Source organism: Pezoporus flaviventris, unplaced genomic scaffold (genome assembly GCF_033815535.1).
Source record: "Pezoporus flaviventris isolate CSIRO_AGI_PZ_B2104156 unplaced genomic scaffold, CSIRO_AGI_Pfla_v1 ptg000005l, whole genome shotgun sequence".
In the NCBI taxonomy this organism is placed as follows: domain Eukaryota; kingdom Metazoa; phylum Chordata; class Aves; order Psittaciformes; family Psittacidae; genus Pezoporus; species Pezoporus flaviventris.
The window spans coordinates 21,603,857-21,629,114 of record NW_026892553.1 but is presented as its reverse complement, the minus strand read 5'-3'; the positions used below and the strand labels follow the sequence as shown (position 1 = coordinate 21,629,114).

At 47.7% G+C, this 25,258-nt stretch overlaps 3 protein-coding genes across 24 annotated transcripts in view; all 3 read right to left on the bottom strand.

The window, feature by feature from the left end:
- Positions 1-2,823, bottom strand: part of TAF1 (TATA-box binding protein associated factor 1) — a 38,569-nt gene extending 35,746 nt beyond the window's left edge. For 4 of the 11 annotated variants that reach the window (XM_061446343.1, XM_061446344.1, XM_061446348.1 and 1 more), the window contains exons 1-4: positions 2,667-2,820; positions 2,343-2,460; positions 1,651-1,767; positions 68-187 (exon numbers count right to left, since the gene is read on the bottom strand). In XM_061446343.1, the coding sequence (XP_061302327.1) occupies positions 68-187; positions 1,651-1,767; positions 2,343-2,460; positions 2,667-2,792 (481 nt within the window). In that variant the 5' untranslated portion in view covers positions 2,793-2,820. Of the gene's footprint in view, positions 1-67; positions 209-1,650; positions 1,768-2,342; positions 2,461-2,666 lie in introns of all 11 variants that reach the window. The other 7 variants (XM_061446345.1, XM_061446352.1, XM_061446342.1 and 4 more) reach the window with 4 other exon arrangements.
- A 199-nt stretch (positions 2,824-3,022) lies between these two features.
- On the bottom strand, positions 3,023-17,310 carry LOC133265623 (rho-related GTP-binding protein RhoG-like). 12 transcript variants are annotated; one of them, XM_061446363.1, is made up of 4 exons: positions 17,209-17,310; positions 13,831-13,988; positions 9,163-9,233; positions 3,023-7,336 (listed from the first exon to the last, which is right to left on the bottom strand). In XM_061446363.1, exon 4 carries the CDS (start codon positions 7,313-7,315, stop codon positions 6,740-6,742), a length of 576 nt encoding a protein of 191 aa, XP_061302347.1. In that variant the 5' UTR covers positions 7,316-7,336; positions 9,163-9,233; positions 13,831-13,988; positions 17,209-17,310; the 3' UTR covers positions 3,023-6,739. The 12 variants fall into 12 exon arrangements, with proteins under 12 accessions (XP_061302347.1, XP_061302348.1, XP_061302352.1 ...); XM_061446364.1 differs by lacking the exon at positions 9,163-9,233 and adding an exon at positions 7,429-7,623; XM_061446368.1 differs by lacking the exon at positions 9,163-9,233 and adding an exon at positions 7,429-7,623 and having other exon boundaries at positions 13,932-13,988; positions 17,209-17,295.
- A 451-nt stretch (positions 17,311-17,761) lies between these two features.
- Positions 17,762-23,921, bottom strand: ITGB1BP2 (integrin subunit beta 1 binding protein 2). Its single transcript, XM_061446340.1, has 11 exons — positions 23,779-23,921; positions 23,514-23,563; positions 23,366-23,422; positions 22,643-22,791; positions 22,367-22,479; positions 22,056-22,114; positions 20,949-21,019; positions 20,626-20,728; positions 19,284-19,403; positions 18,755-18,817; positions 17,762-18,171 (listed from the first exon to the last, which is right to left on the bottom strand). The coding sequence occupies exons 1-11, from the start codon at positions 23,840-23,842 to the stop codon at positions 17,923-17,925; spliced, it is 1,098 nt and encodes a 365-aa protein (XP_061302324.1). The 5' UTR covers positions 23,843-23,921; the 3' UTR covers positions 17,762-17,922.
- Positions 23,922-25,258: the final 1,337 nt, after the last annotated feature.

Genomic DNA, 25,258 nt, shown 5'->3' with positions numbered 1-25,258 from the left:
TGCACATCAGTGTTTGCTTCCTTCAGATATTCACATTGCCAGAGAGAGGAAGAAAGTTCCCACTCACCAGCTGCAGCTGTGTCCTTTTCATCTTCTTTCTTTCCAGGGACTGGAGGTGGTGGTGGTGGTGGCATCAACTTGGAATCAATATCTTCACAGTCAGCATCATAATCATCCTCATCTTCATCTAACCAGTCAGGAGACAAGACTGCATATTAAACAGACAATAAAGAGGAACCAGGCACCCTTCCCATTGATACTATCTTATACCTGTCTCAACCTGATGAGAAGAGCATGTCTTCCCTTACTGAGGAGACCATCCTCGTTTTGTAACAAGATGCAGAACTCTCACAAGTTCAGCTTTCTGCACGTACTCATTTGCAAGATTGAAATGTAAGAAAGAATGCAAAGGAAGGGAAAAGGCGAACTGACAGAAAGATGATTGAAGCACTTAGCATATACACATATATTATGCTATCACTTCCTTTATTCACGCTTTGCAAAGCAAATAAAGTTGTAAAGAATCAAAAAAAATGTAGTAAAAATGTGGTTAAAAAGTCCTAATCACCTTTACATCCCGCTAACAACAATCTGTCAACAGCAAGGTTAAATGGAAGGCAGCTTCAAGGAACATGCAAAGATTTAGCATTTACACTAGCAGCTACTGAAAGGGAAAAGCTTCATGGTTTTGAAAATCTTTTCCAGACCAGACAGAGATCCCTGGGACCAACAAAAGAACCAAACTGCTTTCTGTAGAAAGCCATTTCAGAAAAAAAAAAAAAAAAAAAAAATCGGGGTAAAACAGGAGAGAAATATTAAGATGTTAAGATATTAATATTAAGGGGACTGGAGCACCTCCCATATGAAGATAGGCTGAGAAAGTTGGGCTGTTCAGCCTGGGGAAGAAAAGGCTGTGTGGAGACCTCATAGCAGCCTTCCAGTATCTGAAGGGGGCCTATAGGGATGCTGGGGAGGGACTCTTCATTAGGGACTGTAGTGATAGGACAAGGGGTAACGGGTTAAAACTTAAACAGGGGAAGTTTAGATTGGATCCAAGGAGGAAATTCTTTCCTGTTAGGGTGGTGAGGCACTGGAATGGGTTGCCCAGGGAGGTTGTGAATGCTCCATCCCTGGCATTGTTCAAGACCAGGTTGGACGAGGCCTTGGGTGATATGATTTAGCGTAAGGTGTCCCTGCCCATGGCAGAGGGGTCGGAGGTAGATGATCTTAAGGTCCTTTCCAACCCTAACTATTCTGTGTTTCTAAGATTGAAGTGACTCTCTAAAGAATCAGGACCTTATCTCTACCTCTGAGTATCTCCAAGAAGCAGCAGATCTGCTGCATAATCCTCTTCTTAAGAACACTGATTAACAAAACATGAGCAGGTATTGGGAATTCTCTGCAGGGGTTCCCAGAGGAAAAGGAGGGTCCTAGTTTCTTTTCTGAGTATAGTTTAAGTCTAATGAGGAACTAATTCACTAAAGTAGGAAGATACCAACCAGTGGCTTCATCCAGTGAACACAGTTCTACAAAAGCTTGTATTAGGCTCTTGAAGCAAGGAGTGAAAAGGTACATTGTAACCCATACAGAAACTGTCAAGGCCCACTGCCCCAAAATACCTTCTACAGCTATAACACTAATCCCATTTACCTGGTCTTCGAACTGGCTGCAGGCTGCCCATTGCCTGCTTATACCTACGGCTCTCATCTTCTGCCACTTCATTAATATCTGAATAATCAACAGCATCTTCTGTGCTTTTAACCCAGCCTAGGAAGAAAAGAAATCTAGTCACACAGAACTTTATCCTAATATGAATAACCAATGTCAGACTTTGATGCGTCCACATGAATCCGTTCTTATGTTTTCTTTTTTTAGAGGAACAAATACATCTGATTAACATCACTCCAACCAACAGCTCCAAGAGCTCTGAATTCCCCACCCAGACTGGTAAGTAACCAACTTTAGCAGAAGGAGCACCTTTCACTTACTCAGTAAAACTGTTCAACAAGCAGTTTAAATAAAAAAAAGGGACATGATAATATTGTGCACTAAATAGGTTTGTTTAACACAGGGGAAACACAGAATAAACTTATTTATGAGGGAGAAACAACAAGTAAAAAAACCCCACTTATATAAAAATTAAAGAGAACAAGTGTAAAAGTGACCAGGACATAATGTGGAGTCATTCTGGCAAGAAGGAAAAGCCTTTTCCTAGAGGACCTCTGATCAGATAAATCACAATATTCCCTTCATGATTATCTGGGTGCTTTTCTTCCTCTCCAGTAAGAGTTCTGATCCTGCAGCCCCTCTGCGGTTTAACTGCAGGCACCCCAGTGCCTAACCTTCCTCATCCAGGTGGGCTCCATCGGATTCCGCGCTGTCCTCCTCGCTCGCTGTGATCTCGGTGATCAGGTTGCCCAGTCCCAGCACACCCAACCCAGCCAGGTGCTTCTTCGATTCCTGGGGAGACCAGAGCCACGTCCCAGCGCGGAGGCTCCGCCAGGAGGGCCGGGCCCCTTGTCAGGCTCGATCCCTCCCGGCAGCCTGCGCCAGAGCCCGGCCAACCGACCCGCCGCAGACCCGCGCCACTGGACACTGGGCTCCTTTCCCGTCCCTCAGCCCGCGCCGCGCCGCAGCTGCACCTCGCCGGAGCGACACAGCCCTACCTTGTCGAGGACGCTCTCCCCCTCCAGCTGCCCCGCCTCATTGATGTTGCCGAAGAGGAACCCGGCCAGGGAGAAGGGCTCGGCACGGCCACCTTCCACCTCCTCCTCGCTCTCCGAGTCCGACATCACTACGCTGCCGACCCGGAAGCGGAAGCGGGACGCGGCAGCGACCTGCGGGCCCTGACAACGGAGCCCCCGCGCGGCCACACCCCGCCCCAAGGAAGCGCGAAGGCTCCGGCATTCACCGGGGGGCGGTTTTATTGCATCTCAGAAACGGGGCCTGGCTGTCCACAGGAAGGAGCTACGTTTAGAACGGGTGCGTTACAAACAGCCGGGGGAAGTTAACACGAGAGCCAGAAAGAGGAGAAAATGTTTATTGCAACATAATTCTGCATAATTTAAACCAAAAACAACAAAAAAATCCTTTAAAACTGTTAGCTGTAATACAGGTTTATAGTATAAAATCAAGTCGCCAGTGTATGTATCAGTACCACACTTGGAGTCCTGAGCTCCCGACGCCGATGGGCGCTCCTCGGTCCATTGGCTCCTCGCGGTCTGCCCAGGCAGCACCACGAGCAAGGTTCGGCACTGGGAGACAGCACGGCGAGGCCCTTCCCCCTTAGGTTCCATAGAAATAGCTCCGCCGTAAACTGGAGAAAGCACTTGTACACATCTGAGCACACCCTGCATCATCCTCTGGTCACACGGTTCCTGTACTGCTCAGTTCCTTGTGCATGGCTTCAGCTATATTTCAAAAAACCACTTATTTCAGAAATCATTCATGCACTGAAAAACTGAAATCAGCCTCTTCATAGAGAGTCTCTTCTGTGAATGAAGACATACACACTGCATTCCTACCAGTAACAAACTGAGGAATCTTGAACAGTAGAGAAAACCCACACAGCTTAACTCGTGTTTTCTGATCTCCCAAAATGTTCTTGATTAAAACAAAACCAAAAATTTGATAAAATCCAGCTGTGGCATTGTGTGAACTCTGTATTTGCTTCCCGTCCACTGGAGAAAAACCAAAACAACATGTGGAAGGCACAGAACAGACTGTAGACCAAAGCACTGGACTACTTACAATAAAATGCATCAAGAATTGTAGGCAGCGAGGGAAAGGAAAATCACAAACTCAGAATGCCCATTGAATGGAAAAGCTCATTGTATCTGTGTGCTCCTGAAGCTCTTCCTCACGAGGAGCAGAGGCTGGAGAAAACCAGCTGAGCTGTCAGCCAAGCAGGGCTTCTGCTCCTGGCAGAAATCAACAGAAACACATGACACCTAAGCAACTGTTAATGAGGTACACCAAATCCCCTAAAGTTTCTGAGAGTGTTCAAAGTTCACCTTCTGCTCATTTTCATCACTATCATGTTGTTCTCCTCCGTACTGTTGTGTGATCCATTTAGTAAGGAATCTAAATGGGGATAAAGTGTTCTAGGATAATGTAATCAATTCAAATAAATTGATTAAGTAGATGAATTTTATCTCAATACACTCTCTTCCAGTTAACACCAGGTTGGCTGCTCTGTGAGTCTACAGGAACAGGAGGGGTGTGTAGTAATACTTGCTCACAAGATTTCTTCTCCACAGAGTTACTGTCATCCAGTTCAGAATAACCACAAAATATGCAGACCTAAAATATTTCAGTATGTAAAAAAGTAAAAACTTTTTAAAACAGTAGTAGTTTCAGTACAAAATTGCAAATATATGTAGCAGAGAAGGGGGGGGGGGTGGAAGAGGTGCCTGTTGTTGAAATTAAGTCTATTTAAGAGCAGTTCAAACGTCACAAACGCTTTGAAGTACATCTCTGAATGAAGCAAAGGGGCTTGCACTGGGGTGACTAGACAGTTGATTTATGCCTGACTAGCATTAAAAACGCCCATGTGCACTGGCTTACATAAATACATTGTAAACACGATAAAGCCTTTTTATGCAGTTACTGAAATTTACCTACAGAAAATAATCTTGAATTACAAGGCACAGTTAATTACTACCTCCAAGTCAATCCCACAGTAAAGGCCTACTACTAAAGTAAAGGCAGAACATGGTGAGTAGAGGTTACCTAACTAAAACACTACAGCTTCACAAGCCTGCAGGGCACTGCAATGGGAGCCACATCTGGAACAGCATTTCCATGAGTGCAAGAGGTGCAATGGCACTTGGTGAAGAAAAATACGCAGAGTCCCTAGGCTTCTGCAAACATACATAACAGGTGTTTTGGTGTTGCTTGCAATAAGGCAACATTTGGACCTCTGCATTGGTTCACTAGACACATATATCAGCATTTGGATTAACTGCAGCTTATAAATTATGGGTTGCAGTTTGCTAAGGCAACACCAATACAAGCGTATCTCAGATACACAAAAATTGGAGCATCAGTTACACCGGCTGAAGAAGGGCACATCCTCCTGAAAGGGAATTAGAGCACAAATATGAATGTTTCTATCCACCTGGTATTTTTGCATGTATCAGATAAAGCAAGGTCAAATTAACACAATATCCCTAAACCCTTCTTGATGTACTCTCTGTTCTCATGCTAAAATGAGGCTTTTTTTCTGTCCAGGATATACACCAGTGCACTTTTGCATGTGTGGGAATCACAAGAAAGCAAGTCCTGAATTACCCATTGAGGCTGCACCCAGACAAAGACAGCACTGTCAACCTCAGACAACAAAGCTCAGTCCAGCACCACTGGTTTCACACAAAGTAGCTTTGAAGCATGCTGCTTTCATACCACCAAGCTGTAAGGTTAAGTCTAAGGAAGGTTTCATGCACTCACTCCTCAGCTGGTCCCAGAATGACACATCAAGAACAGTGCACCCTGAAAGTAAAAGCCAGCTGCCACTCACTAGAGACGCTCAGCAAAGTTAAAAAGGATGTAAATAGAACTTCAGTTAAAACAGTTTATATTAAGTGATCACCTACTAGAAAGAAAAAAACTGCCCAAGTAAATCTATTCAGTGACTGACTAACCATTATAAATTTAACTGAAACCACGAGTGAGTTGCCAGGAAGAAACAAGCGTTCCTGGTTCCTGTAAACAGAACCCCCAAATTTTCTGTCAGTGTTCTCCCAGAAAAGAGACAAAGCAATATGCCATAAAAATCTCAGGTGGTGGCCCAAGAACAGTAAGAAGTAAAGCAATGAATTCCTCAAGAGCAAATGGCAAAATGCTATCAAGTCTCTGGGATTCATGAAAGGTATCACACCGAAAATCTCATTTTGAGAAGTGTCATTGCAACTACCTCAGGCAGTCTGAGAAGGTAACTGAACTTTATTCTCAAGGTGCAAAATCTCTTTGGAGAGTGAAATCAAAACTCAATTTAGGTTATTATGAAAGACTTGCATCTAAACTACTCTTTCACCTCTCCAATTCAAAAGTATGAAAACTGCTCATTTCAGTGATTCGTCATTATCCTAAATTCTGTACATTAGGAGAAATCAGTTCCTACTTCTATTAATAAAATCACTGCAGGTGTTCCCTGGGTCTTGCTCATTACATTAAACACACCGTATGCTAACTCTTCATATAAATGATCACAGTTCACTCTAAGGTGAATCTCAGAAATATTTCAGGCATTTTTGCATGTAAACAAGTTGTTTTCAAGACTTAAATTGACAAATCAAAAGAACTGCATAGTCGGACTTCTGTTTGTAAAACAGATCAGTAAAATAAGGGATGGAAAAAGCAGCAGCTATACTTAGAGCAAAGTTATCATAATCTGTGCTTTTCAACAAATCTAGTAACTGATGTCTATCTAGTAAAGAAGTCCGGCTTCAAAGAAGTACCTTCTTTTATTTTCCTCACAGAATAAGGACAAAAGCCAAGTGATCCCTGGAGAAGCTAGAGACTGGAACTTTAGAAATAAAGTAGATATTTGACCTCTCAGCTAGAAAAAAAACCTCTGTTTCAGTTTCCCTGAAGCAATAAGACTGCAAGAATATTCGTTGCATAAAGCATTTCTGCTTAGAGCTGTTAGTGCAAGATGAGAATCTTCAATTTAACTCATTAAAGAGCCCTCCAAGATTCTAGTCAGTATTCAACTTTGACACTCCATCACTCCAGGTAACTACAGTAAGACACATTTTCTTGTGTTTTTCTTTGTCACAGGATACAGAACCGCACGCACAGCTTCAGCAAACACCTCACGAACACCCTCCTGATTCAATGCTGAGCACTCCAAATATTTGACTGCTCCAATTTGTTTAGCCAGCGAAGTTCCCTGCTGTGGGGTAGTGGGAGCCAAGCTTTGCTCTTTCAACTTTTTGACTGTTTCCAGGTCATTTCTTAAGTCTCTCTTCGTGCCCACTAAAAGAACGGGAACATTTGGACAGTGGTGAGAAACTTCAGGATGCCATTTGTGCCTCACATTTGCATAGGAAGAGGGGCTACCAATGGAGAAACAGATGATGAATACATTGGTTTGAGGATATGAGAGAGTGCGCAGGCGGTCATATTCCTCCTGGCCTGCAGTGTCCCAGAGATTCAGGCTAACAGTTCGGCCATCAACAGTCATTTGGGCACTGTAGTTGTCAAACACAGTAGGGATGTACTCTTCTGGGAAGGCATTGGTGGTGTAGCTGATGAGAAGACAAGTTTTTCCCACAGCACCATCTCCAACAACTACACACTTTATAGTCTGCATTCTTTACCCAGAAACAGAGTCCTGCACAAAGCAAGAAAACAGTTAGAAAAAGCACAGTCAATTACAGTAATTTTAAAGATAAGCTAACAATTTCTTATCACAGCTAGACATACTCAGTGTCTCAGAAGCCATTGTGAAGCGCTCACAGGCTAGAAAGGCAATAGTGACACGGAGATGAAAGGAGTTGAGAGCTCAGTGACAACTGGCTGCACTCCAACCACGTAAATACAAATTAGCCAAATTCCCACAGTCTTGCCTTACTGCCAGGCAGTTTCCCCACAGCCAAAGGGACAAGTCCTTAGGGGTACCTGCAAGTGGAAAGGGATCATGACCTCAGACCTAGTAACAAGATATTCTGTCATTTATAGGTTCACACATACCTCCATACACACACCCCCTCCAAGATTCACACCTCTTGCTACATAGTTTACTGCCTAAGCAAAGAAACATTCAAAAAAAATCTATAATAAACCAAACTGGCTGCACTGCTACAGTTTACTATAATAATTCACTGTAGCAATCATACCTCAAGAAACTGCATTATTTAGAGGATACCAAATAAAAGGTTCAGAAAGTAGCATTTACAAGAAAATGTTATTCTTTGAAATATAACTAGCCATAGTACCCAGCTTAGAATACAGAAGTATTTTTCCTGAAGGAGCCAAGAACAGATTATTCTCACTAATCAGCAGCAGAAAAAGCACAACGTAATAGGCTTGAGATACAATACAGATAATATACTGAGTATTAGAAAAATACATGCTGTGAAGGATCAGCAACCAGTCTTCCGAGACAGACTGTGAAATTGTTACAGGACGTATGTGATACTTACAGGCTTTCCTATCCTTTTCCCAATACATGATATGTAGGCTTGATAACCAAAGGATATAGCCTAAAACGAAATTCATTCTAAACTTTCATCACATGAACATCAGGAATTTTGAATATAGCATGGAACAACTACAAGGACTCATTTGTTGTACATCTGTTATAGTCTGGAGCTTCCACTGCTAGCCTGAACTTGCACGTGCCTTTTCACCCAAATGCCTTTGAGGTACTATCAAGTAATCCTCAACTTGCAAGCAACAGCAAATACACTGCTTCAAACAGAAGAAACAAATAGTGGGAGGAACTAGACTGCCTATTCTAGAAAGATCACAGCTCCAACACCTTCAAAATAGCAAAGGGAACATATTAAAATGAGCAATAGTGAAGTACTTCACCTATAGAAGTCGTGGAACCCCCTCCCTCCAACTTCCTCAAGGCCATCCAAACAAATCAACAACTCAGTACCATTTAAGTCTCAGCTTTGTCCTTTTGATTAAGTCTGTATCTGTATCCACATACTGCCCACTGAAAGCATACATGGTTCCTCTGTACTAAGTGAAAATAGACTTAAACTTTAGCACAAAGCTGCAACAGGCAACTCGAGAGGTATCAACTGTGGTCATTACAACATACAATGCTTAAGGAAGTGTCAATGTATGTACACATGCACTACTGAAAACCAGTCAGTGGTGGGAAGCAGTGCAGAAACCTTGTTCCAGAAAGCTCCAGCAGGACACAGGATGGGAAAAATTTGGAGGAAAACAAGCAGGAAGAAGTGACAGAAGCTGTATATCCTTTTTGAAAATGGCAGGAATGACATTTCTAAAACAACATGAATCACCTGAAATGAAATCTGGCACGTACTTTTGTGTTTTGGTAGAAAAGCATACAGGTGATTTTCACCATACATCAAAAACAAATACAGTCATCCCATTTCAAGGCTCCAGTCACATAAAGAGAGAGATGTATATGCAAGTGCATATTGTAAAAGTAATCAATAAATGAAGAACAGCACTGACCAGCAAAAGCTGACAGCCGGACTGCATCTATTATTCCAGAACACTTGCACCAAGATTTTCATTTAATAAGGCTAGGGGAAAAAAAAAAAAAAAAATAGAAAAAAAGGTAAGCTCTTTCAAAGTAGAGGCTTAGAAATATTTCTTGCATTTTGCAAACCCCAAAGTTGAAGTCCCTTTTAATACAAAATCAGTTAAAACAATACAAATTAAACATTTTTAGCATTATATTATTAATAGAAATGGAACACTGTTACCGGCAACATACAACACAGGGTATTTCTGAACACAAAGGTTCTAAGTGCTATGAGCAGTGATAAAGACAGCATGTATTTTAATACCATAACACTGTTCTGCCTAAAGATGCAATCGTAACTCCCCAACCTTGTCTCTACTGCTGCTCTCCCTGTAGGACAGATCAGTACCTACTCTGAGACGCTGGCACACTCTCACCAGCAGCAAGGCTTTCTTCAGAAGTTTCCAAACCCTGTTTCCCCTTCCCACCCATGTAGCATGCCACCTCCTCAGCTGTGATCACACACTGAAAAATGGTGATGACTTGTTTCATCCAGTTCATCACGTAGTACCACAATCAACAGTGTTGCTACAACCAAGCCAGTGGCAGCATATGGTGGGAATGAATCATGGGGGAGGAACACCATACGCTGCTGTTGCTGCCAAAATACCACCACACCACATCACGAAGAGCAGGTTTTAAAGTCTATTCCTGCATTTACTTAAAAAAACTATAGTACTTACTAGAAGATGCTGTGCTGAAAAAAACTGACCAAGAATTCCAGAGCAAAAATTTCTTCCCAAATGAACTACCTGTGCAGCAAACCACTCTTTTGATCAGTTCATAACAAGTGACATCACAGAGGTGACAGAGATAAGTCAGCTGGATACACTCAATAAAAACTCAACTATAGCAACAAAAGTCTTGTGGAAAACAAGATACGCAAAACCCTTTATGCGCCCAGTTCCTAGCTTCTGAAACAAACAAATTGCAAAGACTGGGAAGCAGATCTCTCACACACACCATGTGCTCCTCCAAGGGCTTATAGCTCTAGGCATTTCTGTCCAGACCTTTTCACAGAAAGAAAAGGTATCCCAGAATTGCACCCCTACCTGCACATACCGGGCACTGACATGTGACTACTAATATTCTAAGACAATAGAGGCAGTTTCATGTATATGTAAAATGAAAAGCCACATTATCCCATACCATCAGAAGCTAAAGTAGCTGGACTCAACCTGATATAACATTTATAATCAAAGTGCTATCCAAAGCGTATTTTCTTGGGCCTTTATTTGAGAGGTCATTAGAGCTTTCAATTCAGAGAACAGTAGTAGGGTAACAAAAAAGCCTGGAACACAAATGCTCTTTCACAGCATTAGTATATTCATTTACCTCACCAAGGCTTGGATTTTAGAAGAGCAACATTTGCAGTAACAAGTAACTCCATGCAAACATGCCAAAGCATCAGCCTAAGTATGAACTACACAAATCAATTTGATAGGTGGACCACTCGATGGATAAAGAACTGGCTGGATGGCCGCACACAAAGAGTTGTGGTCAATGGCTCAATGTCCAGCTGGAGACCAGTAACGAGTGGTGTCCCTCAGGGATCGGTGTTGGGACCGGTCTTGTTCAATGTCTTTGTCACTGACAGGGACAGTGGGATTGAGTGAGCCCTCAGCAAATTTGCCGATGACACCAAGCTGTGTGGTTCAGTTGATACCCTGGAGGGAAGGAATGCCATCCAGAGGGACCTTGACACGCTTGTGAGGTGGGCTGATGCCAGCCTCGTGGATTTTTAACCATGCCAAGTGCAAGGTCCTACACCTTGGTCGGAGCAATCCTAGGCACAGCTACAGGTTGGGCAGAGAACAGATTCAGAGCAGCCCTGAGGAGAAGGACTTGGGGGTGTTGGCTGATGAGAAAATGAACATGAGGCAGCTTCAGTGTGTGCTCGCAGCACAGAAAGCCAATCGTACCCTGGGCTGCATCCAAAGGACCAGCAGGTCGAAGGAGGTGATCCTGCCCCTCTACTCTGCTCTCATGAGACCTCACTTGGAGTACTGTGTACAATTCTGGTGTCCTCAACATAAAAAGGACATGGAGCTGTTGGAACAAGTGCAGAGGAGGCCATGAGGATGATCAGGGGACTGGAGCATCTCCTGTATGAAGATAGGCTGAGAAAGTTGGGGCTGTTCAGCCTGGAGAAGAGAAGGCTGCGTGGAGACCTCATAGCAGCCTTCCAGTATCTGAAGGGGACCTATAGGGATGCTGGAGAGGGACTCTTCATTAGGGACTGTAGTGACAGGACAAGGGGTAACGGGTTAAAACTTAAACAGGGGAAGTTTAGATTGGATACAAGGAAGAAATTCTTTACTGTAAGGGTAGTGAAGCACTGGAATGGGTTGTCCAAGGAAGCTGTGAATGCTCCATCCCTGGTGGTGTTCAAGGCCAGGTTGGACAGAGGCTTGGGTGGCATGGTCTAGTGTGAGGTGTCCCTGCCCATGACAAGACGGTTGGAACTAGATGATCTTAAGGTCCTTTCCAACCCTAACTATTCTATGATTCTATAAATACAATTAAAGAGCTTGTAGGCTTTTAAGTATGTTTCTCTGTGCAGGATTCCTTTAAATTAGGTTGTCTTAAACAAAAACAAAACAAACCAAAAAATTAAGGTAAATTATAACCAGAAAAGAGTAGAAAGAAGTTCCTACACCCCAGAAACTTCATGTTGTGAGCTGGTGTCTTGTGGTTAAAGATTTACATGTGGAAGACAAAGCTTTTTTTCATTTAAGCCACAACCAAGCAAACAATATTACCCCCATCAGACCTGTTCTAGTAAATCCACGTATCACTTTGTTCAAAATGTGTGAAGTCTCTATTCTTTTGTTGTAAACAATTTCCCTAGCAATCAAACTCTCATAAGTTAGCAAGTAGCTGGGGTTAAAATCTGCATGGAAAATTCTTTTTATTTCTCCAGCACCTCTAAACTTGGCACTGCATGCTATTTGAATATAAATGTATGCTGGGGAAAAAAAAAACATGCTCCAAAAACAAAATTACCAACAAACATTACCGAGAGCAGAAAAAATAGTTTAGGGTTTGTTTGAGGCTTTTTTGGTGAGCTTCAAAAGAATTTTGGGGAAAAACTTTAGGGAGAAAAACTCTTTCTAAAGAAGAGGTAAAGGAAAAAGAGAAAAATACAGATTAACATGTCAACCACCAAAACCAAGGTTTAGAATTTAGAAACAGAAAAGCTGGGCACAAGCTTCAAAGCCAATTTTAGTTTAAAAGTTGTTCAGCAAGAGAATGGAGCGAGTCAAGAGTAGCAAGAGGTAATTCAGGTTGCTTAATCCTGCCAAAGAACTTTCATTACAACTGAAGTGGAAGATCATCAGAACATGAAGAGTTACAGAAGAATGGGAATCATTTGCATAGAAAAATAAAATAAAATAAAATAAAATAAAATAAAATAAAATAAAATAAAATCCACCCAAAACCAAACAACCCACAAAGTGGTGTCTTGCAAAAATATGTAGATGAGAGTTACTTCTATCTTGTCCACCACTGCCTTTGAATTAGAATACTGGCATTCCTGACTGGGTCAGTTTCCTTCTCAGAAGATGCTGCAAAGTCTGCAGCTGCCTGCACACCTGGCACTTCCTTTGGAATGTAAGATTTCAGTCGACATGTCAAGACATCATCTGGAGAGCTGCTCCCATTCTGACCTAATTACCTATCCTACTGGTAGCATTAATATGGACAGCTTGCTCTCCTGTAACCCAGCTGGACATCTGCTAGGGAAATTAACTGCTTGGATTCCACTCCCTGTTCTCACAAAGTGAAATCACAGAATAACTTCATGTTGCATCAAATTTTTTTTGTGGGAGAGAAAAAACTTCCATATCTTCCCTTTAGTATCTCTACTCAGAGAAGGGAGAAAACAGAGACAGAAAACAGAGAGGAAACATGAACCTGCATTCTTCTGGGGTTTTCTAGATTTATGGGTTTTATAGTACCTGCATGTCAAAAAATTTCTGGCAGAGGAACTACTTCTTAACATGATAGGCCTCTGCTGTTACTACATTAACACCACATGCCTCTCTGTTAGGCAGGTTTTAGCTTTAATATTGCTCTTTAGCTTTAATACTGCTCATTTTCACAGTTTGTCAAGTCTTCCATATCTGTTTCCAGTTTGGGTAGGCCTTATTTTGGCAAAAAAAAGAGCAGAAAACGCAGTAGGAGTTCAGCTGAAATCACCTAAACTGAGCTGTGTTATTCTGTTCAACCACAACCTTTCATCAATCCCTCCCTGTTCTGCAGGCTCAGAAGACTGACGCTGCTTTATCAGAAGCAAGTAGAAGCAGAAGTTAAGAATGATGAATGACTTAATTGCTCATCTTCCAGTAACAAAAACTGGATCAGAGATGATTCACTCTATCTGCCCGATAGGTGAAGTTGGGCAGAAACATTCAACAATGCATTGGGTGGATAAAGCAGCTCAAAGTATATGCTACCATCCTCAGTCATGCAAAGGAATGAAGAATTTTCATGCGTGCAGCTTAGCCACCAGACCTGACAGGAAAGAGAAAGGGCCCTCTGCAATTTAATTAAGACTGTGTTACTATTCCACAACAGCTCAGCTTACTCACCATTGTTTTAGTGCCAGACTTTTAGAACGCATGCCAAGAAACAGTAAAAAAGTTAAACAGGAGACTTCATTCCTATTACCCTTCAGCAATGAATGACCTACTTGGACTTCTCAGTGCCTTTCAGTTTTCCACACTGTTTTCTGTCCTGCCAGAGAAACCTGCAAGAGAAACAAAACAGATGGCAACACCCTGAGTGGCAGCAAAGAGGGGGGAATCAGCAAGCCAAGCCAGATTTCAGTAGCACAAGAACCATGGAGCCCAAGACCCCATGTGAACATCTGAATCAAGCAAGCTTGCTTTCTGCAGAGCTCTGCCTGCAGGTTTAGCACCCATGCACATACTACTGGTGCCTAACAAGAGTGGAGCTCTCTCTGGTTGTTTTCTCAGTGCTAATGCTAGAAAGGCCTTGGCCCTTTTGGCACAAAAAGTTTTTTCAAAGAAATAAGAGAAACCATCCAAAATCTCTCATACAGTGCTTTTTAAATCTCTTTCCTTGTCAAATTAGGCTGAAACTGGTTTACCAATTTACAGATTTTTTTTTTTTTTTCCCAGGGATGAATTGAACATAAGCTTTACCATGTAAGCGGTATTCTCTGAGGAACCACAGTGAAAACTAAATTGTCTGCAAGAGGTATTTGGGCACCTCAACAAGACAAACCTCACTGCATCAACAGTCTTACTCCAGATTTTATAGGAGAGCAATTATATTAGTAGCCAAGTACCAGTGACCTTAAATTCTATGATCCCAAGATTGTTTACTGAATAATAAATATTTGCAAAGAACATTAGAAACAACCTGGTAAAATAACACTACATCAAGGTGTTGCTGCACAATCGTACAGGAGCTAAAAACCAGGACTTCAGTAGATATTTAAATTACCAATGTAAGAATATGGCAGGTATCCTGCCATAATCAAAAGCTGCATAGTATTAAACTTGATTTTCCCATTGAAACCACATGCAGAAGAATGGATTCATGCAAGACATGCAGAGGTCTGTTTATCACAGTCAGTTCATAAAGAGCAAATAACATGCCTGTCCTACCTTTTATAGACTGTGGCAATGCCTTATCCATTATTGCTGGATAAAAGAAGACAAGACAATTACCTCAGACATGAGGTTCTGTAAAAAGGCACATTAAGCACATTGCAGGATGAATGATAAATCCAGCTAAAGCATCCCTGATTCCTATTGGGGGGGAAGCCAATTTCTACTCTTTATCTTCCCATCATCTTTTAGCACCTGGCATTCACTGGCACTTCAAACACTGTGTTTTAAGAAAAGTTATAACAAAGCCACTGTTGTATTTGAAGGACAATGTGTATACCAGGAAAATCTCAGTCTCCCCTCTGGCAGGTTAAAGCCATTCCCCTTGGCCTGTCCCTACAGGCCCTTGTCCAAAGCACCTCTCCAGGTTTCCTGGAGCCTCTTTAGGCACTGGAGCTGCTCTCAGGTCTCCCCTTCAGGAGCCTTCTCTTCTCCAGGCTGACCCAGCCCAGCTCTCTCAGCCTGGCTCCAGAGCAGAGCTGCTCCAGCCCTCGCAGCATCTCCGTGGCCTCCTCTGGCCTCGCTCCAACAGCTCCATGTCCCTCTTGTGCTGCTGCCCCAGAGCTGGATCAGGGCTGCAGGGGGGTCTCCCCAGAGCGCAGCAGAGGAGCAGGATCCCTTCCCTGAGCTGCTGCTCATGCTCTGGGGGTGCAGCCCAGCACACGGGGGGGGGGGGGGGGGGGGGGGGAGGGGTTGGGCTCAAGCACACACTGAAGCCGTGTCATGGGAAGCTTCTCCTCACCCAACACCTAAAGTCCTTCTTCTCAGGGCTGTTCCATCCACTGTTTCCCAGCCTGTGTTTGTGCTGGAGACTGCCCCGACCCAGGGGCAGGACCTTGCTCTTGGCCTGGCTGAACATCCTTTTTTTTTTGTTGGGCTTTTTTTTTTTAATGGAAGTGGTAATCTAAAATACCAAACATGTCTCAAAGTTCCCTACAGAAAAACTTGTGTGTAGTTAACACTGGAAAATTCGCCAAACAGAGCCTTCAATTTATACATTTTACATCTGACAAAGAGGAGACCCATAACCTTTTATAATCAAAAACTAAGCTTGGGAGAAAGAGCACATGGCTGATGATGGTGGAATAAGGACCACTGCACCCCAGCACAGGACACATGTTGCAACAATAGAGACACAAAAAAAAAAAACATTTAATGTTTTTGATGGGGTTTTGGGTTCTTTTTACAACTCAGAGTAAATACAATTAGAATTACAAGTGCTTATAAAAAGTACATTGACACTGACTATTCATTGGGTCTTAAACAAAAAACCCCAAAACCAAACACTGAAGGGACATTAAATCGGAAAGAGGGAGGTGCAGAACAAATCAAAGGTAGCATTGCTTCTCAGGGTTTGTGGTTAAGCTAGGAATTCCTCAGTACAGGATTACACAAATCCTGAGAGTTTGTAAAACTCAAGAAGCGCACTGTTAAGCTTATGAAAGCAAGCTTAAGTCAATACCTGAAACTCCTGTGGAAACCCCTCAGCACTCAAAATATCTTAAGTCACTATCTTGCTCTACTCTTCCTGAGACAATAACTTGGCAGTTTTTAGAGAGCTGATCAAATATGACTACTCTTACATATCCCTATAAAGGAAAATCCACCCTTAGCACTGAAACAAGAGACCTTCAGAAAATAGTAACTCATCGCCATATGCCAACTTTTTATTAAATCTGCTGGGAGCAAAGGTCACCTTAAATTTGTCACTGCATTCCTGATACAGATTAGCATCAGCCTGACTTTAGAACAGCCCAACCTTCGAACAGAAGAAGGAAGTGCAGGACCTGTCCACGGAGCCATTCCCACTCCCTGCACACCTCTGGGAGAGAAATGGAGTCAGAAAAACCTTGTTCCGCCTCATTCCGCTTCCCTTACGCCTCCAGCATCTCCAGGCCCCTTGATGAGCACATTCACCTCCCCAAAGCCCTCCTGCAGAAGCCAGGACCCGCACCGCATCTCCGCACCCTCCGGGAACGAAGAACGCAGCTCGCCCCGCAGCTTGGGGTGCTTGGCTCGCTTCCCTCCTCCGGAGCCGGCCGCGGGCCACCGCCCCGCTGACAGCGAGAGTGGCGGCGGCCGGACGCCGAGGATCTTCCCCCCCACACCCTTCAGCGCGCCGCCTGTGCCGGCCTCCGCCCGGCAGCAACGCTGAAGAGCAACACCCGCGGGGTGCCCGCGGCCCACAGGGGCCCGCTCCGCCGCCGGGCCGCAGCCACCGCACCTCCGTTCAGCTTGGTTCACCTCACGGCCCGGCAGGGCCCGCCAAGCCGCCGCACGCGGGAAGCCCGGGGACGCCACTCGGCACCGCGCCGCCCGCACCGCGCTCACCTTCCGCGCCGCCAGCGGCCGCAGCTCCCGGGGCGGCGGCGGGACCCTCGACCCGGCCGCACCCCGGCGCCCGCCCCTGCCGCACCGCGCGCACGCGCCCTCTCGCGCCACGGTGCCCGGAGGGCCCGCCAGGGGGCGCCGCTGCAGGGGGGCGGGGCGGGGCAGCCGCAGGCTCTGCCCGCTGCCCGGCAGCTTCGCGCGGGGCGCGGCGCTCCGCCGGCGCCGCTGTTGGAACGCGGCGACGGGGCCTCGGCGCCCGCCCCTCCGCGGCCTTCCCGTGGCGCCGTAGAGGCCTTTGCCGAGGGAGCGTTCGGTCCCCGCCGGCACCGCGGAAGCGGGATCGTTCCGCTCGTGCCCGCGGCTGCCATCTCCTTCTTGACACCTCCTGGGCTCGGCGCCCCTGGGAGGTAGAGACAGCGGGGTCCGGCAGGACCCGAGGGGCAGACACTGGAGCTCCTGCCGTTGTCCTGCCCGGCTGGTCACTGGAGTGGGAGAGGATGGCGGTGCTCAGCTCGCTGGTGTTCCTTAAGCACTTGTCAGGGATTTCAGAATGTAACCTTTGCACTGGGTTTTTATTACTTGCCGCTTGACCAGGGGAGAGGGTGTGCTGCAGCCTGCACATTGCTCTGGGCTGGGTCTGCTCCTCTGGAGGGGGTGCCAAGGTTCCCAGCAGCTGAGGAGCCAGCACTGCTCAGCCACTGAAGCGCTTGACTGTCAGTTGCTCGGTGTTCCCATTTCCAGCTCCTCCTCATCGTCCTCTGACCAGCTCAAGTTGTCATCTGAATCCTCCTCTTGTACGGCCCTAGGCTCCTTCGTGCAGGCAGCCTTCTCCTGCTCACCACAGGAGTGTGACCTGCTTTGGGGGAGCTCCAGCCTGGCCCAGGAGCCACAGCTGGTTTTGCAAAGTATGATCTCCACCTTGGTAGGCACCATGCTCACGAAGCTCTTCTCTATTTCGATGACCTAGAGAGAGGGAAAAGTGCAGTGAGCTGGGCAGAGAAGGGCAGGCAGCACATGCTCATCCCTTCCCTTCTGGCAGAGCCCTGCCACAGAAGAGAGGACAAATTTCTTCTCCTCATCTCCCAGGAGATAGAGCAGGATGAAACCTAGGCTGCAGCTGAGCTTTACGGTGTCCAGCTTCATCTAAGCAGCAGTGCAGTGCTGGTACAGAGCTCAGGGGAGCTCAGCTAGCCACAGCCGCATGCAAGGCTGCAGCACAGCCCTCTCCCCACAGCAGTAAAAGCTGCTGAAACACAGGCATACCCACAGCCAGCAGCACACACCAGAAAGAAAGGTGAGAAATGCACACAGAAATTCCTGAGTCCCACTGCTCCTCCCGAGCCAGCAAGCAGTGGAGAAATCAAAGAGCCTCTGAAACAGTCCTTGGCATAACCCCAAAGGTATTTCCAAAGAGAGAGCGCTATAAATGTCAGTACATGGGTGACCTGGCCCAGGAACGAGAGCAAGCACAGGCTGGCTTGAAGCTTTGCAGCCCAGCCCCATGCAGACTACTGGAAGAGGGAAATCAGAGTAAACAGAACCTTACCCCCCAAAGATTCATTTCAGCCTGGAAAATCTTATTCCCTTCAAAGATGATGTGAACCTCAAGCTGAAAGATCAACAGAAAATTACCTGAGTGGGTGGCACATCACTGCCAGAACTCTTCCCCAGACAGTGCATCTGCCCCAAAGCACCATAACGCATCCCATGTCCTGGCTCTGGTATAATGGGCTGGTGGTACCCTTGGGATCATTTCACCCCCTAGAAGCATTTCACCCCCATTCAGAGCATGCCAGGTTTACCTGTGCCACCAGTTGAGGGATTCAAGATCAGCAAAGCCACCTACTGAGGCTGAAAGCTGCTGAGCCAGAGTGACTGGGCAGATGCTCGTGCAGCAGTGAAGCCAAGGCGCTCTCAGCTTTGTGACAGCAGGTTGGCAGTGCCAACCCCAGCTGCAGCAATAGACCAAACAGGCCACCAAAGAGCGCCAGGCATGCAGCCGGCTCCTGGCCATTGATCAAAATCAGGTGCCATGAAAGCGCGCCCCCCAGCCCAGCTCTGCCAGCCCCACTCACCACAGTGCGGTTGGCTTTCACACTGCTGAGGGCAGGCAGCGGGTTCTTGGCATAGACAGTCACCACCACCTGGCTGCTGGTTTGATGCCAGTCCTGCCGGCATGACACTGCCTTCTTGTCCTGCCATGGAGAGGAACCCATCATGGCACAGTGTCTAGTCCAAACACTTCAAACAGAGGGGATGTCTGTACCAGAGGATGCTCCTTTGCAGAGCACTGGCTGAGGCTGGTATCAGCCAAACAAGATCAAGCCCTGCCTTTTCTGCTTTTCTTTTGAGGGGAGGCAGTTAAGGACATGTTAAGACCAGAGATATCCCCTTCTTGTTCCAGAGTCACTTGGCTGTGCCCAAGCTCATACATGCTGTGCAGAGTCAAAAAACTCAGTCTGGAGGGCAGTGTAGGGACTGTTGCTGGATCACAGCACCATGCTAAATTTTGGAGGCAGATGAGACCCAACTGGCCATGTTTCACTTTTCTTCCACAGGACCCACACCTCCTCTGTGCCACAGGCAGCTTTGACTGTGCCAGGCATTTTTGGAGTACCTCCAGGAGACAAGCCCCCAGCAGTCCTCATCATTGCCAGCTAAAGAAATGCCCCAGGATGAGCCCCAGCCCCAAACTCAGGTGACAATTAGCACAAAGCATATGCATCACAACATCGCAGTTCATTCCCTGCAGCTTCCTTTACATCCACTACATGTTTTCTGCTCCAGGACAAAGAACAGTCTGGTGTCAGAAGAGGCTGCTCAGAGAACACGGTGCACTTTCAGCGATACCCTGGGCCACTATGGTGTGGCTTTCCTAGCTCAAGCCTGTTTACAGCCTAGAGTTTTCCTGGGAAGCTTACACATACACACACAACACTGGGAATTCAGATATTCTCCCTATTGCCCTGCCACAACACCCTGTTGCTATACAGGTGAGACCCCTCCTGATAAGCAGTTGCAGAGGGAAAGCTTCATTAAAACCAGATTAAGTCATCTGACAACACTTTTGAGGGGTTTTGGAGGGATTTTCCCATGCTCAGCAGCCTGCCCCTGTGCAGCAGCCGTCAGCGCTGCCTGCGCTGTGCCTGGGGGCACCTCCTGCCTTGTACAGCTTCCTGTTGCACGTTCCTGTTGGCTGTGAGAGCTGACACGTTTTGTGAATGCAGGAGCAGCATTTTAAATAGCAGATGGGTGAAGATGAGGCCTTCAACCCTGCACAGTCACCTGCGGCAATTAGGACAATTAAGAGAATTGAGCGCAGAACCCTGTGTGAATGCAGAGCAAGGGAACGAGCACCCCCGGGTGCCGGCAACCGGACTGTGCTCACAGCGCTCCCCCCGCCAAGCGCCCTCTTACCGCCCTCCCTGCCCAGCAGTGCCGCCCACGGCTGCAGCCCGGCTGCTCCAGGAAGGCGCTGAAGTCCGTGGTTCTGACGCCGCAGCAGCTCCAGGACTTCACCCTGGGGAGAGCGGGGGGACCTGAGCGGGGAGCGCCCGCAGAAGCAGGCTTTGGGGGCGGTAGGGGAGAGTGGCTTGGAGCCAGCAGCTCCCCTTAGCTCCCCTCGGGGGTGTTACCCACAGCTGCACCGGCCACATTGCTGAGGCCACACAGCCTTGCAATGTGGCACTTACAGCCCTCAGCAGGGTCAGTTTGCTTCCTGGTGAAGAGTTGTTTCTTACCCCTCATGGAAGACAGGAACACCAGGATGGAAAGTACAAACCTCTGTGTTGCTTTCTGGCCCTCGGTAGATCTGTGGAGCCAGAAGCAGAGGAAATCTTTGGCTGTGCGTCAGGCATGATGCAGCATGACACAGCTGTTCATCTGCCCGTTGGTGCCCATCCCTCCTTAGTGCACAGCATGATGCCCAACATCACCCTTTCACTAGGTCCAGGATCTGTGAGGACTTACTCTGGCACTCTGCCTCCCTGGCACCCTGGCCCTGCTGCCTGCTCCCTGCTTGTGACATCAGGGCAGCCACCCTGAGCTCACCAGCACCCCAGATCCATCCCTGACACCCTGACAGCAGCCTTTTTGTATCCCATATCCCAAACACAGCCTGATCCCAGCCTGGGACTAGGCAACATCGGGTCAGTGGGCAAGTTTGTACACCACAGAAACTTGCTGCAAGGTGCAAGGGGCTGTTTGTCCATCCTGTCCTTTCCCATCCTTCCCGGAGCATGTTGGCCTCATGTCCTTATCCACCTGCTGTCTTTTGCTCCCTGTTTGCTTCCCTCTCTGCTGCTTTCCAAGCTTGCCTGCCTTCCCACAGCTGGGTCCCTCCAGCACACACAATCCCAGGATTCTTAGGACTGAAAGGGACCTCTGGAGATCATCCAGTCCAACCCCCCTGCCAAAGCAGGGCCACCTAGATCAGGTTACACAGGAACACATCCACGTCCAGGTGGACTCCTCGAGGCAGGCTACCCAAGGTGGCCTTGGGGTGAGATACAAACTGGGCTCTGCTGCATTAATTAAATGTAGACGGGAATTATTCCACATGCATTTTATCTGTATGCCCATATCCTGAATTATGTGCTACGTTTCATTGCAAGCAATTAGCAGCAGTGAAATGCAAATGTACCTCCAATCAGGAATCTAGAAGCCTCTGTCAGGAATGTGGCTGGGAAGTGACAGAGTCAGCTGCTCTAGGGTTGGGATGAGCAGGAGCATACAGAGCTGATGGGCACTCCCACCAGCACAGCACCCTGTGGAACTGGAAGACGAGCCCCTAGGCTGGACCTGCAATACTGCTGGGCAAGTGAAGATGGGACCTGCTGGGTACTCACCACCTTGCAGGCTGCATTCTTGCAGGTGGTGCCAACTCTCACCTGGGCAGTCGTCTCCCCTGCGAGAGCAGCACAGCTTCACCCTGGAGCACGCACTCCCAAACCCTCCCTGTAGCCCCACCACCAGCTCCCCAGCTTCTCATGGATGGCCCCTGAGCACAGCTCACTGCAATGTGCCTCAAGGTACAGCGCTGGGGGTTGGCTGGTGCTAAGCATGCAGCACCTGCCAGCCTGTGCTGAACCTGCCCTGCAAAACCCCATGCTGAACTTGCCATCTGCAATCCCAGCGCCGTCCATCAGCTTGCCACTACTTGCGCAACTGCCCTCAAGTGCCTCGTCTTTGGAGGACAGGTTCAGTTTCTCCAGTGCCTGTTCCAGAGACCTGGATACTTTAATGGGCAGCAGTTGTCTTGGCTCATCAGAGCTGGGAAACAGCAGCAGCGAAGGCTGAGTTAGGGTTTGGGGTTTTTTGCAGTGTGTCTCTGCCTCTCTAGAGAAAGCAGCAGCACTTCCTCAGGAACGCATGCAGAATGCATGCAGAAGGAGTGGGACTGCAAGGCCAGCACTGTTAGCTGAGGCCACCTCACCTTGGTCTTTCCTGTTGCATCTTCTCAGCTGATTTTGGTCCTTGGATGATGAGCTCCTCCACTGGTTTGGCCTTCTGATTGTCTGAGGTCTCCCCTTGGCTGAAAGGCTCAGGAGGCTTCTCTTTGCTGTGAAATCCCTTTGTGCACCCCTGAGCAGCAGAGGCAAGCCCTGTGCCTGCTTTGTCCACCCTGCTCTGGCACCTGCTCCCAAACCCTGCAAGTTTCTGTGCTTTTCTGGTTCTGTGTCCTGCAGGGATGGGCTCTGATACTGCACCAGGGCAGGGGTTGAGGCTGCAGGGATTCCCAGGGCCAAGACAGTGTGGCCATGGCAGACAGGTCTCAGCTCTGCTGCACCCCAGCCTGGTAGCTGAAGGGCAGCAAGAGTCTCCCCCAAATCCTTGGTCCTCTGCTGCCTCCTGCCCCCCCCAACCCCAGCACCACTCAGACTTTCACAGCTGTGCTTGTGCTTGGAGCATTTGTGTTCACCCTTGCAGGATTCTGGTAGGGGGCTATAGCTCCTTTGGACACCCTTCTCCAGGACTGCCTGCCCCACACTTTGAGATTAGCACCCTTGCAGGCTCCTTGGAAGCAGATAGGAAATCCCTGGCTGATGGGCAAAGTGGGGAGCCTTGGCACAGGATGGGACAGAACAGCACAGAGCAGGGGCAAGGAGGAGAGGACAGAGGAACAGTGTGGGTGCATTTGGGCTTGTGGGTCGCTCACCTTGATGGAGAGGAACTCTGAGAAGTCTGTTGTGCGTTTCTTGCAACAAGACCAGCCCTAGGCACCAGGAGATGACAGAGTGGTCAGGTGTAGGCGATCCCAGCAGGCACAAGGCTGCAGCTGCAGCCCTGGCTCCTGCCCCACTCACCTTCAGGGCATCGTGGAAGATGGGGACACCCAGGTGATACAGGCAGGAATCTGAAAAGGGAAAATCAGGGGATTTCAGGAGGAGCAATCCTGCCCATGAGCCACCCATGACACCCAGCAGCTCTGAGCCAGCTCCTGCCATCCTGGGCTCAGCTCAGCCCTGTTTGGCAGCACAGGCCATGGCGTGGCAGCCAAGGCTGGTTCTGAGACCAGGAAAACTGCACACATTCCACTCACCCCAGTACAAAGCAGACAAGCCCACTTACTGTTGGTGTTGTGCTCAGGATCAAACCTCTGCCCACAGCCCTTGTTGTAGCACAGTGATGCCATAGCTCAGGTGTACTTGTGGCTTTTCCTTCTCTCCTTCCACAAAAATCTGTTGGTCTCATCCCTACCTGTGATCCTCCCCCTCTGCTTTCCCCCAGTTTCCAGCCCAGGCACCGGGAGGTGGCTCTGCCTATCTTTGGAGGCAGCCAGAGGAGGTGTCTGGTAACCGGAGAGCAGGCTAAAGATGGACACGGCAGCTCAGCAGCTGACAGGACCCAGCGCCCACGTTATCTCAAGAAGCATTTCTGTCCTGCCCTGCACCCAGCAGAGGGGATGGGCACTGCAGGCTGGGCAGAGGACCTCCAGCACCCACCGTCCTGCCAGAATATGGCATGGAGGCGCCGGCAGCACCCCAATGCTCACAGTCAGCTCAGGGTAACCTGTGATTTCTCGTGACAAAATGCTCTCAGTTTCTTCAGCAGTTATAGAAGCAGCTAATTTTTTTCCTGAAAAAGAAGGGAAATAACTTCACAAAGTCACAGGGCAAAACCTCTGCTGACCCGCCCCACCCCAAACCACCACTGTCTGCCTGACAGAGGCTCTAGCCGACCAAAGCAGAGCACAGGGCCAAGACACCCTTCGATGCAGGGTCTTGTGCAACCCAGGGATGAAGATTATTGTCACCATAGAAGAAGAGCACAAAATGTTACACGGGTCCCCTGTACCCAGGAGGCTCCCTGCACCCATTCTGGGACCCAAGGGTTTTCCTTTACAAAACTCTACAGATCAAAGGTTTTATTTAATTCCCGCAAGCATCTGCAACAAATACTCTTTTCTTCTTGTTCCTGTTTGCAGGGACAGCTGGACCCCTCAGTTTCCTGGGCACTGCCCTGACCTCCCAGAGCACACAGCACCAGGAGAGCATTTCTGCTCAGGAATTTGGTTTGACATAAGCCCTTGGCACTACCAGACAGGGCAAAGGACAAGTCCTGGAGGTAGAAGCTGCCCAGGGAGTCTGCTTTGGAGGGGAACCCACAGGGCACACTGTGGCTGATGTAACCCCATTCCCATCCCATGATGTTGGTTTAGCCCAGTTAATCCCCCTACAACAGCCTGCAAGATGCGAGGGGATCTCCAGAGTCCAGAGTCAGGATGAACCTTTGCCAAAGTTCTGGAGATCACCAGGGAGATGACTCCAGACTCATTTTGCACTGCACTGCTGCTCACCTCCAGCTCAGCTCTGCCATCCTCACCTTGTGAAGCCATCACCAGCAGTAACGTCAGGGCTTTTCTGTGTCACCTTGTTAGCAGGGAAGACAGCCCCGCAGGAGGGAAGGACATGTACCACCGTCACCGCCAGGCCTCCTCAGACCGGGGTAGCTTGTGTATAAACCCACATCCACCCAAAAGCTAGGAGGGAAACATGAGGGCACTGGGGAACTCTCATACTAGCACGAACGACATGGTTTCAAGCTGATA

Excerpts from the sequence above, each read along its gene's own strand:
- LOC133265623 (XM_061446363.1), bottom strand. The coding sequence starts at position 7,315 with ATGCAGACTATAAAGTGTGTAGTTGTTGGAGATGGTGCTGTGGGAAAA.
- ITGB1BP2 (XM_061446340.1), bottom strand. The coding sequence starts at position 23,842 with ATGGCATCACTGTGCTACAACAAGGGCTGTGGGCAGAGGTTTGATCCT. Across the intron at positions 22,480-22,642 it reads ATGCAACAGGAAAGACCAAG|CTCTGATGAGCCAAGACAAC; the intron begins GTGAGGTGGCCT and ends GCTGTTTCCCAG. Across the intron at positions 22,115-22,366 it reads ACTTGAGGGCAGTTGCGCAA|GGGAGACGACTGCCCAGGTG; the intron begins GTAGTGGCAAGC and ends CTGCTCTCGCAG.